The sequence below is a fragment of the Colius striatus genome, chromosome 1 (assembly GCF_028858725.1).
Source record: "Colius striatus isolate bColStr4 chromosome 1, bColStr4.1.hap1, whole genome shotgun sequence".
Classification (NCBI taxonomy): Eukaryota; Metazoa; Chordata; class Aves; order Coliiformes; family Coliidae; genus Colius; species Colius striatus.
The window spans coordinates 65729115-65746991 of record NC_084759.1 but is presented as its reverse complement, the minus strand read 5'-3'; the positions used below and the strand labels follow the sequence as shown (position 1 = coordinate 65746991).

The following is a 17877-nucleotide window of genomic DNA, read 5'->3' as shown; positions in this document are numbered from 1 at the left end:
GAAATCTGTTTTATTGTGAGGAGGATGGAGCCCAAGCACAGGCTACCCAGGGAGGTTGTGGAGTCTCCTTCCTCAGAGATCTTCAAAACTCACCTGGATGCATTCCTATGTGACCTGAACAACTGCCATTTTGCCAGCACTAGTGGAAGTGGTTTCTTGAGTAATGGGGTGGAATGCAGGAATATAACAGAAGATTGTCAAAGACAATTGCAAATACATCTAGTCAAGCAGTAGACTAGATTTTGTTGACATTTTGTGTGTCCTTCCATCACTGGAAAGAAAGCTAAGAACAGAGTTGCATTCCAGGAACTTTATTAAAAACATCAAAACCACATTAAAATTTGGAGATAAAAAAACCCAATTATGCTGAAGAACCAAACACACACAAATTAATGTTACTGAGTGACATCATCTACACAAGTGCAGAACCAGACCAAGAAAAGCAAGTTTCACTGGCTACCGCCTTGTTCAAGAGAAGGACCATCAGCTCTGATGGGAAAGAGCTGGGCATGGATACTTGACATAACATCTTCTTGAGCACTGCTCATGCAGGTGAAGAGCCTGTTCAGCTCGTCATCATTTCTCACTGCAAGCTGGATGTGCCCGGGCGTGATTCTGGCATTCTTGTTTTCCCGTGCAGCATTTCCTGCCAGCTCCAAGATCGCTGCACTCAGGTACTCCAGCACTGCAGCCAGGTAGATGGCAGCACCAGGACTGACCCTGTCAGCATAGCTCCCACTTTTGAGGCACGTGTAGACACGACCCACAGGGAACTGCAGACCAGCCAAGGCCGACATGGTTTTCTTTGGCATAAGAAGGAGCTTTGTTGTTTTCTTCCCACATTCTGACATTCTATCAACAACCTACTATTCAAAAAAAAAAAAAAAAATCATTAAAAATTGCAAAGCTAATAGAAACTGAGCATTTAAGTCCTTTCTTTCTTCTCATTTCACTGCCTCTCCAATCTCCTTACAAGTCAGTCTTCCCCTCAGAAACTTTGCTATCTGTCCTTACTTTGGTCTGAAGAAGCAGAGGGGCCAGGCTGCTGCTCTAGAAGAGTCTGACAAGCTTCCAGCCAAGCTCTGTTTCCCTCTACAAGATCAGTCAAAGCAGCAGGTAAACCTACAAGACTACCATTCTCTCTTGAAAGATTTTGGAAGAACTTCAGAGCAAGGTCTTCTGATCCAGTACCAATGGAGGACTGCTGTTAAGGAGAAAGGCTTCCAGATACTTACAAGTGTTCAGAAACACTACGGAGAAGCCTTGTTGAACTCACCCCTGGTAAGAATCTAAGCAGTTTCTGCAATTATAAAATTGTTTCAGTTGGAAAAGACCTGTGAAGTCATCAAGTCCAACTCTAAATCATATCCCTCAGCACCTCACACGTCTTTGAATATCTCCAGGAACAGTGACTTTATTACCTCCCTGGGCAGCCTGCTCCAGTATCTAAAGACTCTCTCAGTGAAAAAGGTCTTCCTCACCTCCAGTCTAAACCTCCCCTGGCACAATCTGAGGCCATTTCCTCTTTGCCTATCACTTGTTACTCTTGGGAGAAGATACTAATCCCCAGCTTGCCATAACCTCCTTTCAGGTAGTTGTAGAGAAGGATCATGTCCCCCCTCAGCTTCCTCTTCCCCAGACTAAACACCACCAGCTCCTTCAGCTGCTCTTCATAACACTCGTGCTCTAGACCTTTCACCAGCTTCATCACCCATCTCTGGACATGCTCCAGCACCTCAGTGTCTTTCTTGTAGTGGGGTGCCAAAACCAACAGTGACCTTGTGAGAGCCAGAGACAGAAATTCATACCTGAAGTATGAACAAATGACAAGGAGTTCGTCTACTGGAAACCACTTAGAATGGATTTTGTCTTCCTGAGGTTAGAAGACCTGTTGCTGCAGTAAAACAGGCCACAACCAGAAACAAGACATACGGAAAGAAGAGAAGTTTGTTTTACACCTCAGGCAACAAGTCTGCTCTTCTCACACTGCATCAGGCTGCTGCTAATGAACAAGTAGAATCTTCTTGGATGGTCTTACATCCATTCCAACAAGCCTGATCACTTATTACTGACATAACTGTCAGTATGACAGAGAATGCTACCAATTACTCTTCAGCATGTAACACAAAGGAACTAAAAAAAAAAAGACACAGGAAAATTCTGCCTTTGTATATCAAATTGTTCTCAAGTTTTAATGACTATGTGACTTTAATTAATGAAAAGCTCCACACCAACAAAACTAAATCAGAGGTCATTAAAGCTATTAAAATAAGTCTACACAATTAAAAAAACCCAAACTTTCAAAACCAACCAAACAAAAAAGCTCTGGTAAGCAGTCTCTTACCAAACAAAGAACTCACAAACCCATTATTTCATTCAAGAGTTTACCTCACACAAAGAAAATATGAAGCCACTTCCTAAGAACAAGCTCTCACCTCAAGAAGCTACTCAGCCTCCTTCACAAGAAAAGCCCCACAACCCCAATCCCTCAGATCACATCTCTTCTTAAGAGCTATCCCCTTTAATACTCCCCAGTGGTAGCCATCTCATTACCAGCTCTTGCATCATTTAATGCCACCTGAGTGAGAAACAATTCAGCCACTCAGCACAGTCCCTGAGAGCACAACATTCTGTCATTACTCCTTCTAGAGCTGCTTAGCACCTTGTTAGCTGATGTCCCCTGGACACATGCCTGATATTTAGTGCCTCAGAGAACTGCAGTATCTCTGGTTGGCAGTTCATTTATTGCAGCTGGAAGGGGACACTCCTCACCTTGCTGCAGTCATCAAGAATTAAACCCAGAAAGCTGTACCACTGTTCTTTGTGATGCCAGCAGTGGCCAAGCTGCTTTATGGCCACAATGGAGAGCCTGGGAAAGATCAGGACCTCTGACATGGTCTCACATGTTTGTTCCTCATGTACCTCCCTTAAAACCAAGGGGCTTTTTCCATTTACAGGTGTAGACACTCAGCACAAGGCTAGTTACATATAGCACACCTTTATAAACAAAGCTAGCAATCTACTCTCAGACATTTCCACTTCTCGCTGCTATAGCATCCTCCACTTTTTCTTACTTCACTGGGTTAATTGCAGGCCAGCCAAAATCACATCCAATTGCTCTTCAAAACCAGGCAGCATACAATGACTGTTCCAGCCTTGCATCACCCTAAACTCACAGTGTCTGTTCAGTCAGGTACCCTCTCTTCCCATTTCTGTGTAAGCACGGCTTGGATTGAGTCATTAACTCTGTTGCATACAGCTTTGACGTCTGTCAGCGTCATAAGAACCTGGCCAGTAGGTTCTGACACCCTCATGCCTTCAGGGCACAGTTTAAAGGAGCTAGTTTAAACTCAACAGAACAGCCTGATCTCATTCAAATAAAAAGCTCCTGTTCCAGCTGCACTTTAGGAAGCTGGTCCTCAGCAGCTCTTCTCTGGGTGAGAGGCTACAGAACTGTGAGATACTGCCTTAGGGGCAGACTGAACATCATGCACCCTAATGCAGCTACAGCAGATGGCAAGCCTCAGCACAGACTAGGGGCAGAGAAACTGTGGGTACTCTCCTGGGAGAAGACTGTCAATGACTTGGTCAGCAAAGGCCTGGGGGCTTGTTTGGATATGGAGACTTGTTTTTCTGCACTGATAGACAGAAGCAAGACAGTTGCCAGCAGCACAAATACCACAGCAGGTTTTCCATAAACCAGCTCTTGTTGCTGTGACAAGATGGAGGGGACAGAGGTTTTAGTGTCATGTTGTAGCAGTGTGAAGAGAGATTGTTATTCATTACAGCTTTGTGAGCACTAAGACTTGAAAGCACAGGGTCACTAACTCCAAAAGCAGAGTTAAACAACCTCTGAGGCACTGAGTAATTTTCACTATGAATCTGTGTTGGAAGAAAAATTCACATGAATGGCCATATGTGTTGATTCCTCTGCCTGCTCTACAGCAGTTACCTGCAACATGTTTTCATGAAGTAAACATGTACTGGAATTTTTAATAAAAAGAGTTATTTCACTAGTATGCCAGCATAGAAGGAGAGATGAGAAAAGAATAAACAGTGCTGCATTCCAGGAAGTTTATTACAAACACTAAAAAGACATTAAAATTAGCAGAAAAGAAATACTTGACAAAGAAGTAAACACATACAAATCAGTGCTGTTGACATCATCCATAAGTGCAGAGACCAGACCAGGGAAAGCAATTTTCACTTGCTACCACCTTGTCCCTGAGAAGGAGCATCAGCTTTGCTGCTTTTCCTGGGAAGGAGTTGGGAATGGATATTTGGCGTCACTCCTCCTTGAGCAATGGTCACGCAGGAGAGAAGACTGTTCAGCTCATCATCATTTCTCACTGCAAGTTGGATGTGCCTCGGTGTGATCTTGGCTTTCTTGTTTTCCCTTGCAGCATTTCCTGACAGTTCCAAAATCTCTGCACTCAGGTACTCCAGCACTGCAGCCAGGTAGATGGCAGCACCAGGACCAATCCTATCAGCATAGTTTCCTTTTTTAAGAAGCCTGTAGACACGACCCACAGGGAACTGCAGACCAGCCAAGGCTGATTTGGATTTCTTTGTTGTAGTTTCAGATTTGCCAGCCACTGCACGCTTCTTTCCAAGGCCAGACATTCTGATGGGTGAGGAGACAAAGAGCTGGAGATCTTCAAATTACTGAGGCACTTGGGCTCCAGCTAACAAGAGGAGAAGACAGCAATGAGAGTTATACTTTCTGCTCTTCCACATACAGAGGAGTTTTTTTCTTCTCTTAAACAGAGTGCCACACATCACAGTTTTTTATTAATAGAGCTAAGATTTTCACTACTGCTACCCTTTAACAGCCTACCTTTTAGGAGAGAGGCCTTGTTGCAGAGCCAGGGTGATGTGACAACCTGTCAAGAAAGGATTATTGCAATAGTTATGAAGAGTTCAGAAGAAGAGAGACTCTTCCCTGCTACTTGGAATGTTGAGGCACAGGAGCTCATCTTCTATAAGACACTCTTTAATACTATAATTGTTACCTCAAAGCCAACTTGAAGTCAAGCCCATTTCTTCTTCCAAGAGGAATCTGTATTCTACCTTCTTCCATTATTAAGTTAGATCTTTCTTTTGTTTTAACAGTTGAAGAACTCCTGCAGCCCACAGCATCTTATATCTGAAATACTCCCAGACCTTTTTCATACAAAATTCTAAAGTAATTCCCAAAGGACATTCCCTGGCTGTCATTGAGGGTACTGGAGGTATTCTGCTCCAGAAGGAGGAAGGATTTACTTAGATGGCACAACGCAGACTGAATAATAGAAGTTATTGTGTATTTACTCAGGATTAAGGAAATTTAGTCTAGTTAGAGTACTCTTACAATTGCAGCAGCAAAAATACACATTTAAATAATATTTTTAATCTAGGAGTAAATAAGACAGTTAGCTTCCAGCATGGTGTTTTGCAGTATACGAGAACATCCATCACTAGATTAATATGTGGGAGTGTTATGTAGTCTTTATAAAGATTTAGATGTTTAAGAAAAGTCAGAATAATATTTGGGAGGGAAGAAAAGGAAAAAAGTCCCAGACCACAATAAAAGCCAAACAAACCAAGCCACACCTTCTTATATCTACTATCAAGCAATAATTTTCACGTTCTGATTACTCACATTACAAACTGTGCTACAAGTGCAGCTAACTAACAAAATAACATAACCCCCCCAATATTCCACTATGTATTGTAAGTGAAAATCCTATTACCTTCAGAAATTCCTATTTAGTCCTATTCTGTGCTTTACTACAGCCTGCACTTAAAGGCAAACAACACACACAACATCGTTTCCCCATGTTCCTGGGGCAGAACCTTTTTATTAGCAACTTTTTGTTCTCATCAGTGAGTCACCTGGACAAATAATGAGTCATTCTCACAAGTGGTTCATCTTCCTTCTCACCTCTGATTTAGGGGAAAATGAAAAAATATGTTACAGATGCTCAGAAGCAACTTCTCTGGGGGAGAGGGGAGCAATGAGGCAGTTTCTAAGGGCTGAGCCACAGCTGTATTTCAGTCTTGCTATGATGTTACCAGCTCTCATCCACTTGGGCTGGAGTATTTCTGTCTATACATAGTGTGTAAAAACAGTTCTCCCTCCTCTTGCTGAAGCTTGATTTAAGAGAGTACGTAGGGGAAATGTGCTTTATAAATATGATGTATTTTTAGATGAGAGGGTGGGAGGGAGGAAACTGTGTATTGTTTTATTTCTGTTCTGGACAGAGCAAGAGTTATGCTTTGTTCACATTGTGTCTGAGCCCCACCAAGTGACATGATGGGGCTGCTCCTAAGATTTGGGCTTCTGCCCCCTCTTCTGGTAACATTCTTCTCCAGGTAGGGATCAGGGTTTCCGATGGGAAGAGAGGGGTTCTGGTGCCAAGGGTCCTTGGCTATTTCAGTTCACCTGGGGAAAAAAAAAAATCTCACCTAATGCAAATAAATATTTTTTAGCATCTTTTAAAAAAATCAGTGCATATTTTCTGCTCATGCACTTTCTCTGTTTGTTTCTGGTGTTCAAAACAGGTTTCAACCAGCAACATTCAAGACCCATAGGTATCTTGACCCATTGAAGAACTTTTCACTGAGAGGGTTGTTAAGCATTGGATCAGGCTGCCCAGGGAGGGGGTGGAGTCACCATCCCTGGAGATATTCAAAAGATGCAGAGATGAGGTGTTGAGGGACATGGTTTAGTGATGGGCTTGGCAGTGTGAGGTTGGTGGTTGGACAAAATGATCTTAAAAGTCTTTTCCAACTGAAACAATTCTGTCATTCTATGACCAGCAGGTCCTCCTGAAAGCCTAGGCTCTGATAAAACATTCATACAGCAAAACCAACATGGACAGCTTTCTGTGTGCTGTGTACTAGGTGTGGGTTAGAGCTGTGAGACTCTGGAGCACTGCAGAAGGCTCCAAAATTCTAATCCTGAAAACTTTAGCTCACTTCCAGCCCTGATGGAAGGTTCCGTAGCCCTTTACTTTCTGATTAAAAGTTCTCACATCATCTCTGTTTGTAGCTCCATCTAACACTAAGACACTTTTCCCCCAAGGATGAGTGTTTAGCCCTAGCTGGCTGAAGCTTCACCTCAGGGCCCTGGGAGATGGGTATGGGGCAACCTCCAGGTTAAGGGCTGATGTCCTCTGAAAGTGCAGCCATCCATTGCTTTTAATTCGGAGGCAGAAAAGGTACTCATGCCTTCCTTTCAGTAAACTAGGCACAGTCTTGGCACAGAGTAATTGCCCCACCACACTAATGGGATATCCGTGCTGTTATAAGATGTTATATCAGGGCTTCTGCATTTCCATTTCAGGCTCTAGGGAGTGGAAATACAGTCATTTTTCTCCATGCCCAGGACAAACAACAAATGGACCTGCTGGCAGGTTGTGTAGGGGTGTTTTTCTGACTCAGAGCTGAGCTCCCCTTTCTGGGCAGGTGTGCTGACCATCGAGATAGAACATAAAAGGAGAAGGAGCTGGGGGTGAGCCTCTTCTGCCTTCTCTCCTGTGCGTCTTTGAGAAGAAAGCACAAGGTCTGCTCAGTTCTTTGAAATGGGAGAAGTGCCTGTTTTTAGGGAATGGGGTGTTGATCCCTAATGGAATGGGGTCCTCCCATTCTTCCCACTCCTCGGTGTTTGCTGAGGAACTATCCACAGACAAATTTCTTGTAATGCTAATTGGCTATGACCCAATCCTAATGATGTTTGAAGTACTGATAATTATGTTTAATCAGAATAGGCAATATAGGTTTGACTATTTAATTTTACTAACAGAACAGGGAAAGAAAAAAGGAGATAAGCCAGTGAATAAAATAAATCAGGATATGAAATGCAAACAGGTAAAAAGCAGCTCAATTAAGTGGAAAAGGAAGAGTTACAGAGAAAAAGTAAGGCAGTGGAGAAACCCAAAACTCACCAACACTATTTGGACACTCCTAGAGAAGTGTTCCCTATAGCTGACAATTTATTTGAGGTGTTTCTATGACAGTGCCCAGTTTATGTATTCAGGTTTACAGTAGCTCCAGGATGCTGACTGGTGAGCCTGAGGAGCTTGAGGCCATGCCCAGCTCAGCACGCTGCCTGGTTGGGTTCCCATGTTTCGTGGCCACGCTGCTTCCCTTGCACGCCCTGCAGAGCCACACCATCCAACAAGGACAAGCCACCCAGGGCTCTGCAGGAGGACAGGTGCTCACAACTCTGCCTCTACTGCAAGGGTGCTTGTGATGTCATTTTATCAGGGCTGACTCAGGGGAAATGTGCTTTCTCTTCGTGCTTGATTGTTTCACGAGTGAGGAAGGAGTGCTGGAAGGTGCTAGGAACTTGCTCACAGTTTATTAACTTCTGAAGCAAAAGGTTCAGAGTATGTTACATGTTTTTCAAGCTGATACCAAATTCCTTGGTTTGCTCTCCACTGTGCAACTCTTTTCCAAGGTGTGTTCAGCAGGCTGCTCTTTCGGGACGTGATTTTTTCTATCCCTCACTGTGCTGCCGAAACAAGGATAAAAGGGGCAAGAGCAGAGCTGCACCACAAACAGATGAGCTCTGACGGTGAGAGAGTAGTGCAGGGGTGAGGAAAGGTTTCTTACATGAAGCTATGCCACCTGAAAGCCAGGCAGGAATTCCTCTTCCCTCCACGACTTACCACCTGCGTCGTTTCCGAGCTGATGTTGGTTGGAGGGGTATGAGAGGGCAGGGGCACCTCTCCAGGTGAATAGTGCTTAGGTGACAGCTCTCCTGAGATGGGCTTTGGGCAGGACCGCTGGGGTCGTGTAGGATCACAGCTTATGTCAACAATCTCTGTCAGGAAACCCCTCCAGAAGGACTCGAGGGGTGGCACGCGGAGCCAGCCGCCCCGCGGGCCACGGGGACACGCGGGTGCCCACCACGGCTGCTGGGGGGGGGGAAGGGAGCGGGTAGGGAGACACGGGACTGGTGGCCGGCAGCCCCGGGCAGCTCCCTGAGGAACCCGCACACGGCTTTCCGCCTACAGAGGAGGGACGATGGGCAGCGAGAGGAGACTATTTGCACCGCGCGACTCCTCACAGCGCTCACGCCGTGACTTCCCCCCTCCTCGGGAAACGAAGCAAGAGCAGCGGCCAGACCCACGCAGCTGCACCGGGGGGACCACGACCTTTTCACAACTGGCCCTGTGACGGCTATGAAATACAGACGCTAAAGAAAAAGAAGAGGGAAGGAAAAAAACCCCAATCGCAGAGTAAGAGTTAAACGTGTGAACTGATGTATCCGGAGCACCCTAGCCACGCTGCTTTCAAACAGGCCGTTCCCCCCATTTTCTGCCCCCAGGTTCACCGCTCCGCCGCGGCGGCTCTTTCGAGGCGCTGGCGCCGGGACCGGCCTTATTAGGCGGTGTGGGAAGAAGAGCGCTTCCACGCCCTCCCCACTAGCGAGCGCCGCCTCCTCCGGCCGCGCCGCGCACGCTGGGACAGACCCGACTCAACCCAACCCAACCTCGCCGCCGCCGCCGCCGCCGCCGCTGCCGCTGCCGCTGCTGCTGCTGCTGCTGACTGGGGCCTGGGCCCTGGCTGCGGCCCCGGCCCCGCGGGCAGGATGCAGGTGAGCAGCCGCGGCCCCGTGTGCGGCCGCTGCTGTAGGGGGAGACCGCAGCACTTCGCGCGGGCACCGCACCCGATGACAAGCGCCGCGCCGCGCCGGGGCGGGCGGCCTCGGGCCCACTGGCAGCCGTGGGCCACCTTCAGCGGTGGGCAGGGGTGGGCCGATTTTGTTTCCCCCTTTCCGGAGCGATGGTGTCTGTCCTGTGAAGGTCTTGCTGTGAAGCTCCATGGCTTGTTTTTGTGGTGATTTGTTGGTGGTTTGGGGGTTTTTGTTTGGTTTCTTTTTCCTCTCGAGCACTATATTTATTTTCGGTGCTGTAGTAAGCAGATGGGCGAGTGGGTGTTTCAGGCACTTCGTCAGCATGTTGATAAACGACAGTAGATGCTGTGAAACGTTGTGTCAAGGGAGAAATGACCCACAGTCAAGACACAAAAAGGGGGGGGGGGGGGGAAAGTAATATAGTGTGCTGTTTTCTGCGCTTTTTTCTTTTCTTTCTATATTCTGCCCTAGCAGTCCAGAAGTACCGTGTTTTGGTCTGGAGAAGAGACATGGGCTTGAACAGACCTAGTATAAGCTGTACTGATACAAGCAATAGCAAAGCAGTAGGCATTTTATACCATTTTCAAAGAACTTAGGTCAAGAGAGTATGGAGCCAAAATCTGCTTGTGAGGTCTTGCCACTGAATTTTCAGGTATTTAAAAAAATACATATATGTCTAACTTGGAAGAAACTTCTACTGAGTTTCTCAACAGTATGTGGGTGCCTGTTGACCTTGTTTTGCAGGATTATTGTGAGTAATTCACAGTAAAGTCTCTTTTTTAACTTTCAGGAACAGCCTAGATGTAGATGTATATCAGATTCCTTGTCAAGGGACTGATCTAGGTGGATGTGACCTGATCTAGGTGAACCTGCTTCTGGAAGGGGGTTGAACTAGGTGATCTTTAAAGGTCCCTTCCAAACCCTACCATTCTACAATATGTGTGGCAGAGGCAGTACTTGCTGCTTTGTAAGCACTTGTGTAATGGCATTGACATGAATCTACCAAGAAGACTTCTGATATATCTAGAGTTAGGTCTGCAAGGCCCATGTGCCTTCTCATCAGCATTTCCTGATGGAATGAGCACTGATTTGATGACCAGTCATTCTACTAAGGCTCTGACGATGAGCACGGTAGCCAGTGTGCTTCCCTGTCACCTAGCTGATTTCCTCCCCTTTCCTCTTACCTTGTCAGAGCTGTAGTGATGATTACAATGCCTCAGGCTTTTATATCCTACCAAGACTGCCTGTACGTGCTGTAAGTGGTAGGGAATAAAGTCACTCTTCAGGGTGCTGATCTGGGGTTGCAAAGAAGCCTTGGCCTCGGATGGATAGTATGACTTTCTGGTGACTTCCAGACAGCTAACAATGTAGCATTGTTCTGTGTCTCTTGAAAATTTGCATTCACCTAGAATGTACAACCTCAATTTCTTGCTCCGTTCTAGGACCCAAATGAAGACACAGAGTGGAATGACATCCTGCGCAAGAAAGGTATCCTTCCTCCAAAGGAAAACCTGGAGGAACGGGAGCGTGCAAAGGAAGAAGAGCAGCTTGCCATTCTTCAGAAGTCTCTTGGTGAGTGACCAGCCAACTCAGTATCTCCTTGTCCAAATCTGTAAAGGATACCAAAGATTCTTCTAATGTAGGTTGATCATCTGTTAGCTATCAAATACATTCCTGAACACATGGATTGGTCCAGCCCTGGAAAACATTGTTCTTGATGTCAGCTCCATAGAAGTAAATGTTTGAAAACTGAAATAAGAACAGGGCAAATGTGAATGTGCAAGTATCTCATGACATTACCTGCTGTGTGCTTCGTCCAGTATTTAGACATCCCTCCTACGTTGTCTATGTCTTTGCTGCAGCCACCGAGCTTGAGAGCTAGTGAGGATACTCATGTGCTAGCCTTGGCAGCCTTCAGCCCAGAGTTCTTTACCTCATTGTCTTTTCATCTATGTATCTCAAGTTCTAAAAGCACAGTAATGACAATAGTTCAAAAAGCCATATTTCCTATAGCTAATCTGTCCTTAAAGTAAATAAATTCTGTTGGACTGATAAGAGCTGATGAGTTTCAATCCTGGAATGAGGTTTTTACCGATTTGCTGTTTGTTCCATTCTAGTGAAAACTTATGAGGACATGACTCTGGAAGAGCTAGAAGAGAATGAAGATGAATTTAATGAGGAAGATGAGAAAGCTATTGAAATGTACAGGTTAGAGCAGCATGCAGAATTTGGCTTTAATCAAAACTGAAAGCTTTTCCTTTTATTTGCTGCTAGCTATTGTTGAAGAAAGGAGAGGTGTTGTTAGGCCTGACGATTGTAAAAGTGGGTTGTGTTTCTGGTCTTTTGTAAAGCTTCTGAGTGTCTTTAATAGCATAACTGGGTCTAAATTCAGTGTCCTTTATCTACAGCCTAGTTTTGCAGAGATAATGTGTGCCTGCTGAGTGCATGGCTGGGGATTCTGAGAGCTTTGAAAATAATCTCCAAGATTTCTCAGTTTTTGCACGAATGAGGTAAAGGTGCTGCAGATTTACAAAATTACACGGTTGCTTTTCTGTTATCCCCTTACTTCTACCATGTCTCTTGGGTTTTGCCACTTAGTTTGGTAGCACAGTATCTGCAGAAGAAACATCTCCTGAGGGCAGAACTGGGAAACATAACCCCATAGTTGTACTTCTTGCATGTTGATGATTCTAACTTGTGATGCAAATACAAGAGCATCCATTGATTATGTCAGCTTGCTCTTGTTGCTCTGGGATTTGAAGAAGTTTGTAATGTGCCTCTGAAGTCTAGGTTTCAACTAGCTCCTGTAAGTGTTGTTCTGTCAAAAATGTATCTATTCTCAAGATCTATTTCCCATTCCTTGCTATTCAGGCAGCAAAGGTTAGCAGAAATGAAAGCAGCTCAAATGAAGAATAAATTTGGGGAAGTTTTGGAGATTTCGGGAAAAGATTATGTTCAAGAGGTAACAAAAGCTGGAAAAGGTATATGGGTAGTCCTGCACCTCTACAAACAGGGGTAAGAATTTGTTTTTAACCTTTAAACCTTTCACTGTCAGAAGCCAAAAATAATTGAGATGAACGTGTAGCTGTTGTGGAAATTAAGAAGCTGACATCCCTTTTTTCTATAGTAGCTAGTAACAGGACAAGGGGTAATGGGATGAAGCTGGAACACAAAAAGTTCCACTTAAATATAAGAAAAAACTATTTCACTGTGAGGGTGAGGGAGCCCTGGCACAGGCTGCCCAGAGGGGTTGTGGAGTCTCCTTCCTTGGAGGTCTTCAAGACTCACCTGGACATGTTCCTGTGTGACCTGATCTAGGTGAACCTGCTTGATCTCTAAAGATCCCTTCCAACCCCTACCATTCTATGATTCTGGATTTCCAAGAAACAAAAAATGAAATTGGTAATTTCATTCCCATTGACTCAAGACTTGATGAACTTAGCTCTAAAGCTCTACGTGATGGAAAAACTCGTCAAAAAGGTGTGATAAGTTGCTAGAATTTTCTAGAAAGGGTTAGAAATTGTTAATTTTGTTCATTGTCTCTAGTTGCCTCCCAAGAGTTGACTGTCATTTGCATAGTTTTTTCTAGGAGCTGCTCTTCTTTCTATTTAGAAACTGCATGAGCCAGAGAAAAATATCATATCTTCATAAACCAATTTCTCTGGATGATAGAGGAGAAAGTGATATCACTAATATCTAATAAACAACCAAAATCACACCAAAAACCCACCACCCACCAAAACCTCCAGTGATGGTGATTTTGTTTGAATGCTGGAATACCAGACACCAAAAATATTCCATCTGGTACATTGGTCTTTCCATAAGCGATACTTGTTGGGCTGATATTTCTGACTTTTTTTCTGGAGCAGATTACTGCCTAATTTGTCTTTTTACTTTCCTCATAGCTGTATCTTGCTTTTCTTCACAGAATTCCACTCTGTGCCTTAATAAATCAACATATGAGCGGACTTGCAAGGAAGTTCAGAGATGTGAAATTCCTCAAAGCCATCTCTACTACCTGCATTCCCAACTACCCTGATAAGAACCTGCCTACGATATTTGTCTACCTGGAGGGAGACATCAAAGCTCAGTTTATTGGGCCTTTGGTGTTTGGTGGCATGAACCTGACGAGGGATGGTGAGTGTCTGCATCTCTGGTCTTCCAAAGGAGAAACAGAACTGCTTTACTGGTGGTGAGAGAAGTGAGGCTCAGGACAAGAAGGGAGATACTAAAAATTACATTAGGTTGTGGAGTTTTTTTGCGAGCCCTTGTGGCTCAACAACATGCAATTAAGGCTATTTTGTAAAAGTAGTGAGTTGCTGAGTAGGCTGACATATAGATGTTTATCTTATATGCAATTACTCACACCCTGTGTGGGGTGTAACAAATTTCTCTGAATATATTAAATGGTATGGAGGATGAAGGAAAGGCTGTGCATGTGGTATTCCTGAACTTTAGTAAGGCTTTTGGCACAGTCGTCTACAGCATCCTCCTGGAGTAACTGGCTGCCCATGGCTTGGATGGACCTACTCTGAGATGGGTGGAAAAGTGACTGGATGGCCAGGCCCAGAGATTTGTAGTGAATGGAGTTAAATCCAGTTGGCAGCTAGTCACCAGGGCTTGTTGCTGGGACCTGTTTCGTTTAACATCTTTATCAATGACCTCGATGAGGGGATTGAGTGTACTCTCAGTAAATTTGCTGATGACACCAAGCTGGGCAGAAGCATAGACCTGCTTGAGGGCAGGAAGGCTCGTCAGAGGGAACTGGACAGGCTGGAGTGATGGGCCGAGGCCAATTGCATGAGGTTCAACAAGGCCAAGTGCTGGATCCCAGGCAATGCTACAGGCTTGGAGCAGAGTGACTGGAAAGCTGCCCAGAGGAGGTGTAAATCAACAGCCAGCTGAACATGAGCCAGCAGTGTGCCCAGATGGCGAAGAAGGCCAATGGCATCCTGGCTTGTGTCAGAAATAGTGCGACCAGCAGGACCAGGGAGGTGGTTGTCCCTCTGTACTCAGCACTGGTGAGGCCGCGCCACGAATACTGTGTTCGATTCTGGGCCCCTCATTACAAGAAGGACATTGAGGTGCTGGAGAATGTCCAGAGATGAGCAATGAAGCTGGTGAAGGGTCTGGAGCACAAGTCTGATGAGGAGCAGTTGAGAGAGCTGAAGGTGTTTAGTCTGAAGAAGAGGAGCTGAGAGGAGACGTGATCACTCTTCTCAGCTGCCTGAAGGGGAGTTGTAGTGAGGTGCAGTTCAGTCTCTTCTTTCTAGTATTGAATTATAGGATAAGAGGAAATGTGTTTATGTTGCACCGGAGGAAGTTTAAGTTGGAGATTAGAAAGAACTTTTTCACTGAGCATTGGAACAGGGAGCAGGGTGGTGGTGGAGTCACAGTCCCTGGAGATATTCAAAAGACATATGGATGAGGTGCTGAGGGATGTAGTTTAGTTTAGTGATGGGCTTGGCAATGTGAAGTTAGTGGTTGGACTTGATGATCTTAAAGGTGTTTTCCAACTGTAATATCTCTGTGATTCTGAGAGCCTGTCTATTTCAATGGGGCTGGTAGCCTGACATTGGGCTGCTTCCTCTTGCCATCTCCCAGAGACAGCTCCTGCCTCAGTGGTTCAGGGGGCACAGGACTCTGTGGGGAAAGGCTCTTACCTTTCCTTGAGGCTTCAGTTTTTCCTAGACCTGTTTCTCACGGCCCATCTCAGCAGCCTTGGAGGTAGACTGGGTTGTGCAGCCCTGTCAGTGTGACATGACTTCAGATTAGAGTGGTGATGCAGTTCTTGCAGAGCGCTGTGGCTCTTGAGGTAGTTGGTCAGGAATGGGAATGTACAGCAGTGCAAAAGGGTCTTCCTGGAAAGCAAATGCATCTTGGATGTAACCTAGTGGATTTTTCTTCAGTTAAAAGGATACTCATCATCTTTCTCAGTAGGCATGTTGCTTCATATGCCTTTCAAGATTTTTTAGGGTCAGACTGAAGGGCATCTCTTACCTGAAGTGAATCACAGTTTAGCAGCATTTTGAAGTCTGCAGAACGATGTCACTGGCTATACTGGGACAGGATGCAAAGAGGTTTTTTAATAAACACCTGAAGTTTACAGGATGTCTTGAGCGTGTCCTCTAGAAAACTCTTCCCTGCCTTGAACTGTCAAAAGGGGGAAAAACTCACCAGTGAGATTGGTGTATTATTAGGCTACAGTTATCTGTCCACAAGTCAACAAAGGGAGCAGTGGTAGCAGAACCTACAGTTAACTTTCTCCCATTTTTAGCACATAAATGATTGATGTTGAGGGGTCCGAAGGTGATTGAGGCAGCTTAACTCAGTCATCATAGAAAGCTGGGCACTGAAATTCTGCACTTTCTTTTATTTCTTCCTTCCTCCTTCCCAAAGCCCAGGTGACTGCCACTGGAGACCAAAGAAAGTGTGAGGTCACATTCATTACTCTGTAACATCTAAGGGAAATTAGATTTCATGGTAGGGTTGCCAGCAGGACTAGGAGAAAGGTTTCAAATAAATGCATTGTATTGACTTCCAACCACTTATGAGAGGGGAAAATCCAATTTGGATCTATACAGTAATAGGCCTACCACAGGTGGTGGAGTCTCCCTTACTGTCTTGCTAAGGAGCTAATAATTGGTGCGTAGTGGGAAAGGGGTGAATGGCATTTACATCCTTGAAAAATACCTGTAAGTCAGTTGTGGAAGTAGAACTGCTTCAACTTTCTTGCCCCTCAGCAAATCCATTCCCTGCCTGTTCTGATTGTGGTGAACTCAGTATATTACAGAAATGGCTGTGATATCTGAGCAATGTTCCTTCACTGGCGATAGGTGCGTAAACTTCTGCCCTTATGTAGTTAGAAGGAAGTGGAATTAATTTGCACTTGGAGAGCTGTCTCTAAAGCTGCTGTTTTGAATCGGTTGGCTTTTCTGCGCTCCTGATTGTAAAGGGATCAGACAGGCACTGGGAATGCCAGCAGTGGGCTGCAGAGCAGTAACCACTGGGTTCTGGGCTGAAAGCTGTGCCGGCACAAATGGCTGTGAGGGGAGTGCTCAGCTGGAATGAGTGTAGGGGACAAGGAAGGGGCTGAGACCCGGAAGAGGAAGGGGAAGGGGAGGAATGGAGCAGGGCCCTTGTTTGGTGGTGGTAATGGCAGGATGATAAGGGAAGTCAGCTTGGGGGAGCAAGGGTGGGCTTTTTCCAGTTTGTTCTCCTGCATTCATGGCTGTGGTGCTTTGCTCTACACAGAACTGGAGTGGAAGATTTCGGAGTCAGGTGCCATCAAGACAGACCTGGAGGAGAACCCCAAGAAGCAGATCCAGGACCAGCTCATGTCCTCAATCAGGGCGTGTCTCCCAGCCAGCAGGGAGAGTGACTCAGAGGATGACTAATGCTTGCGATGGCATCAGGATTGATACAGTACACTCAGAGCCAGCAGTCCCACCTCGAGCACTGGAGACACTCATCAAGATACTGCAGAGCCCTAGAAGGGGGTAGTGTGTCAAGGCAGCCATTGATCTGCAAGCTCCTAGAAACTAAAGTTTGGGTTTTTTTTAAAAAAAAATCAACACAACAACTTATTGCAGCTTTACTTAAGATCTTGAAAGACATTTTATATTAAGAAGCCTGAGTATATCTTACTCAAAATTTTAAAATACAGACCTCAGTAGAAACAGAGATCTCCTGTTGTTATTTTCTCGGTAAATTGCTGACTTGTTTAAAACAAAATCTTAATTGGCCTGAAGTGCACCGTTCTTACAAGTTTAACTTGTGTAAATTGAGTCTAAATATCTGGTCTCGAAGCAATTAGTTACAGTACTTAGCTGGGCATTCTTTTAGCCCATTGTATGTAGAGGATTGACAACCTGGGCTGTGTGGAGTGCTAAGGGAGGTGACCCACGGTATGGGTGAGATGGTCCTTTGCAGAGATATGCTTGGCAGCAGGGCCAGCATGAGGCCGTGAGCTGAGATCCCAGACATCTTGAGAGAGACCTTGGTAATAGCCACCATTTCCTGGGACCTGCTGAGTCCAGAACCTTTTTGTATTTAACAGTGAGATTTTACTTTTCATGGGGTCTGAGCCTCCTTGCAGCATCTTATCTGCTAATTAAGAAAGCAAATTTAAGATGGTGGTGCTGGAGTGTGAAACTCCTGACTTCGTAAAAATCAGAAGTCTGATGTGTTACTACAGTAGTTCCCGTGCCCAGAAGGAAAACGGTGTCTGAAGACCTGACATCTTTCTGTAT

The 17877-nt window shown here is 45.2% G+C and overlaps 3 protein-coding genes across 3 annotated transcripts; 1 reads left to right on the top strand and 2 right to left on the bottom strand.

Moving 5' to 3' along the window:
- Positions 1-449: 449 nt before the first annotated feature.
- On the bottom strand, positions 450-851 carry LOC104551624 (histone H2A-beta, sperm). Its single transcript, XM_010204942.2, has one exon. The coding sequence runs from the start codon at positions 849-851 to the stop codon at positions 450-452; it is 402 nt and encodes a 133-aa protein (XP_010203244.2).
- A 3352-nt stretch (positions 852-4203) lies between these two features.
- On the bottom strand, positions 4204-4623 carry LOC104550379 (histone H2A-beta, sperm-like). The gene has a single exon (XM_010197444.2). It carries the CDS (start codon positions 4621-4623, stop codon positions 4204-4206), a length of 420 nt encoding a protein of 139 aa, XP_010195746.2.
- Positions 4624-9461: 4838 nt separating this feature from the next.
- PDCL3 (phosducin like 3) lies at positions 9462-17304 on the top strand. The gene is made up of 6 exons (XM_061988493.1): positions 9462-9586; positions 11068-11197; positions 11743-11833; positions 12497-12640; positions 13554-13762; positions 16880-17304. Exons 1-6 carry the CDS (start codon positions 9581-9583, stop codon positions 17020-17022), a joined length of 723 nt encoding a protein of 240 aa, XP_061844477.1. The 5' UTR covers positions 9462-9580; the 3' UTR covers positions 17023-17304.
- Positions 17305-17877: the final 573 nt, after the last annotated feature.

Bases quoted from the DNA above. Each gene is read 5' to 3' on its own strand.
- PDCL3 (XM_061988493.1), top strand. The intron at 11,834-12,496 runs GTTAGAGCAGCA...CTTGCTATTCAG, and splicing joins AAAGCTATTGAAATGTACAG to GCAGCAAAGGTTAGCAGAAA. The intron at 13,763-16,879 runs GTGAGTGTCTGC...TGCTCTACACAG, and splicing joins CATGAACCTGACGAGGGATG to AACTGGAGTGGAAGATTTCG.
- LOC104551624 (XM_010204942.2), bottom strand. From the start codon at position 851: ATGTCAGAATGTGGGAAGAAAACAACAAAGCTCCTTCTTATGCCAAAG.
- LOC104550379 (XM_010197444.2), bottom strand. From the start codon at position 4,623: ATGTCTGGCCTTGGAAAGAAGCGTGCAGTGGCTGGCAAATCTGAAACT.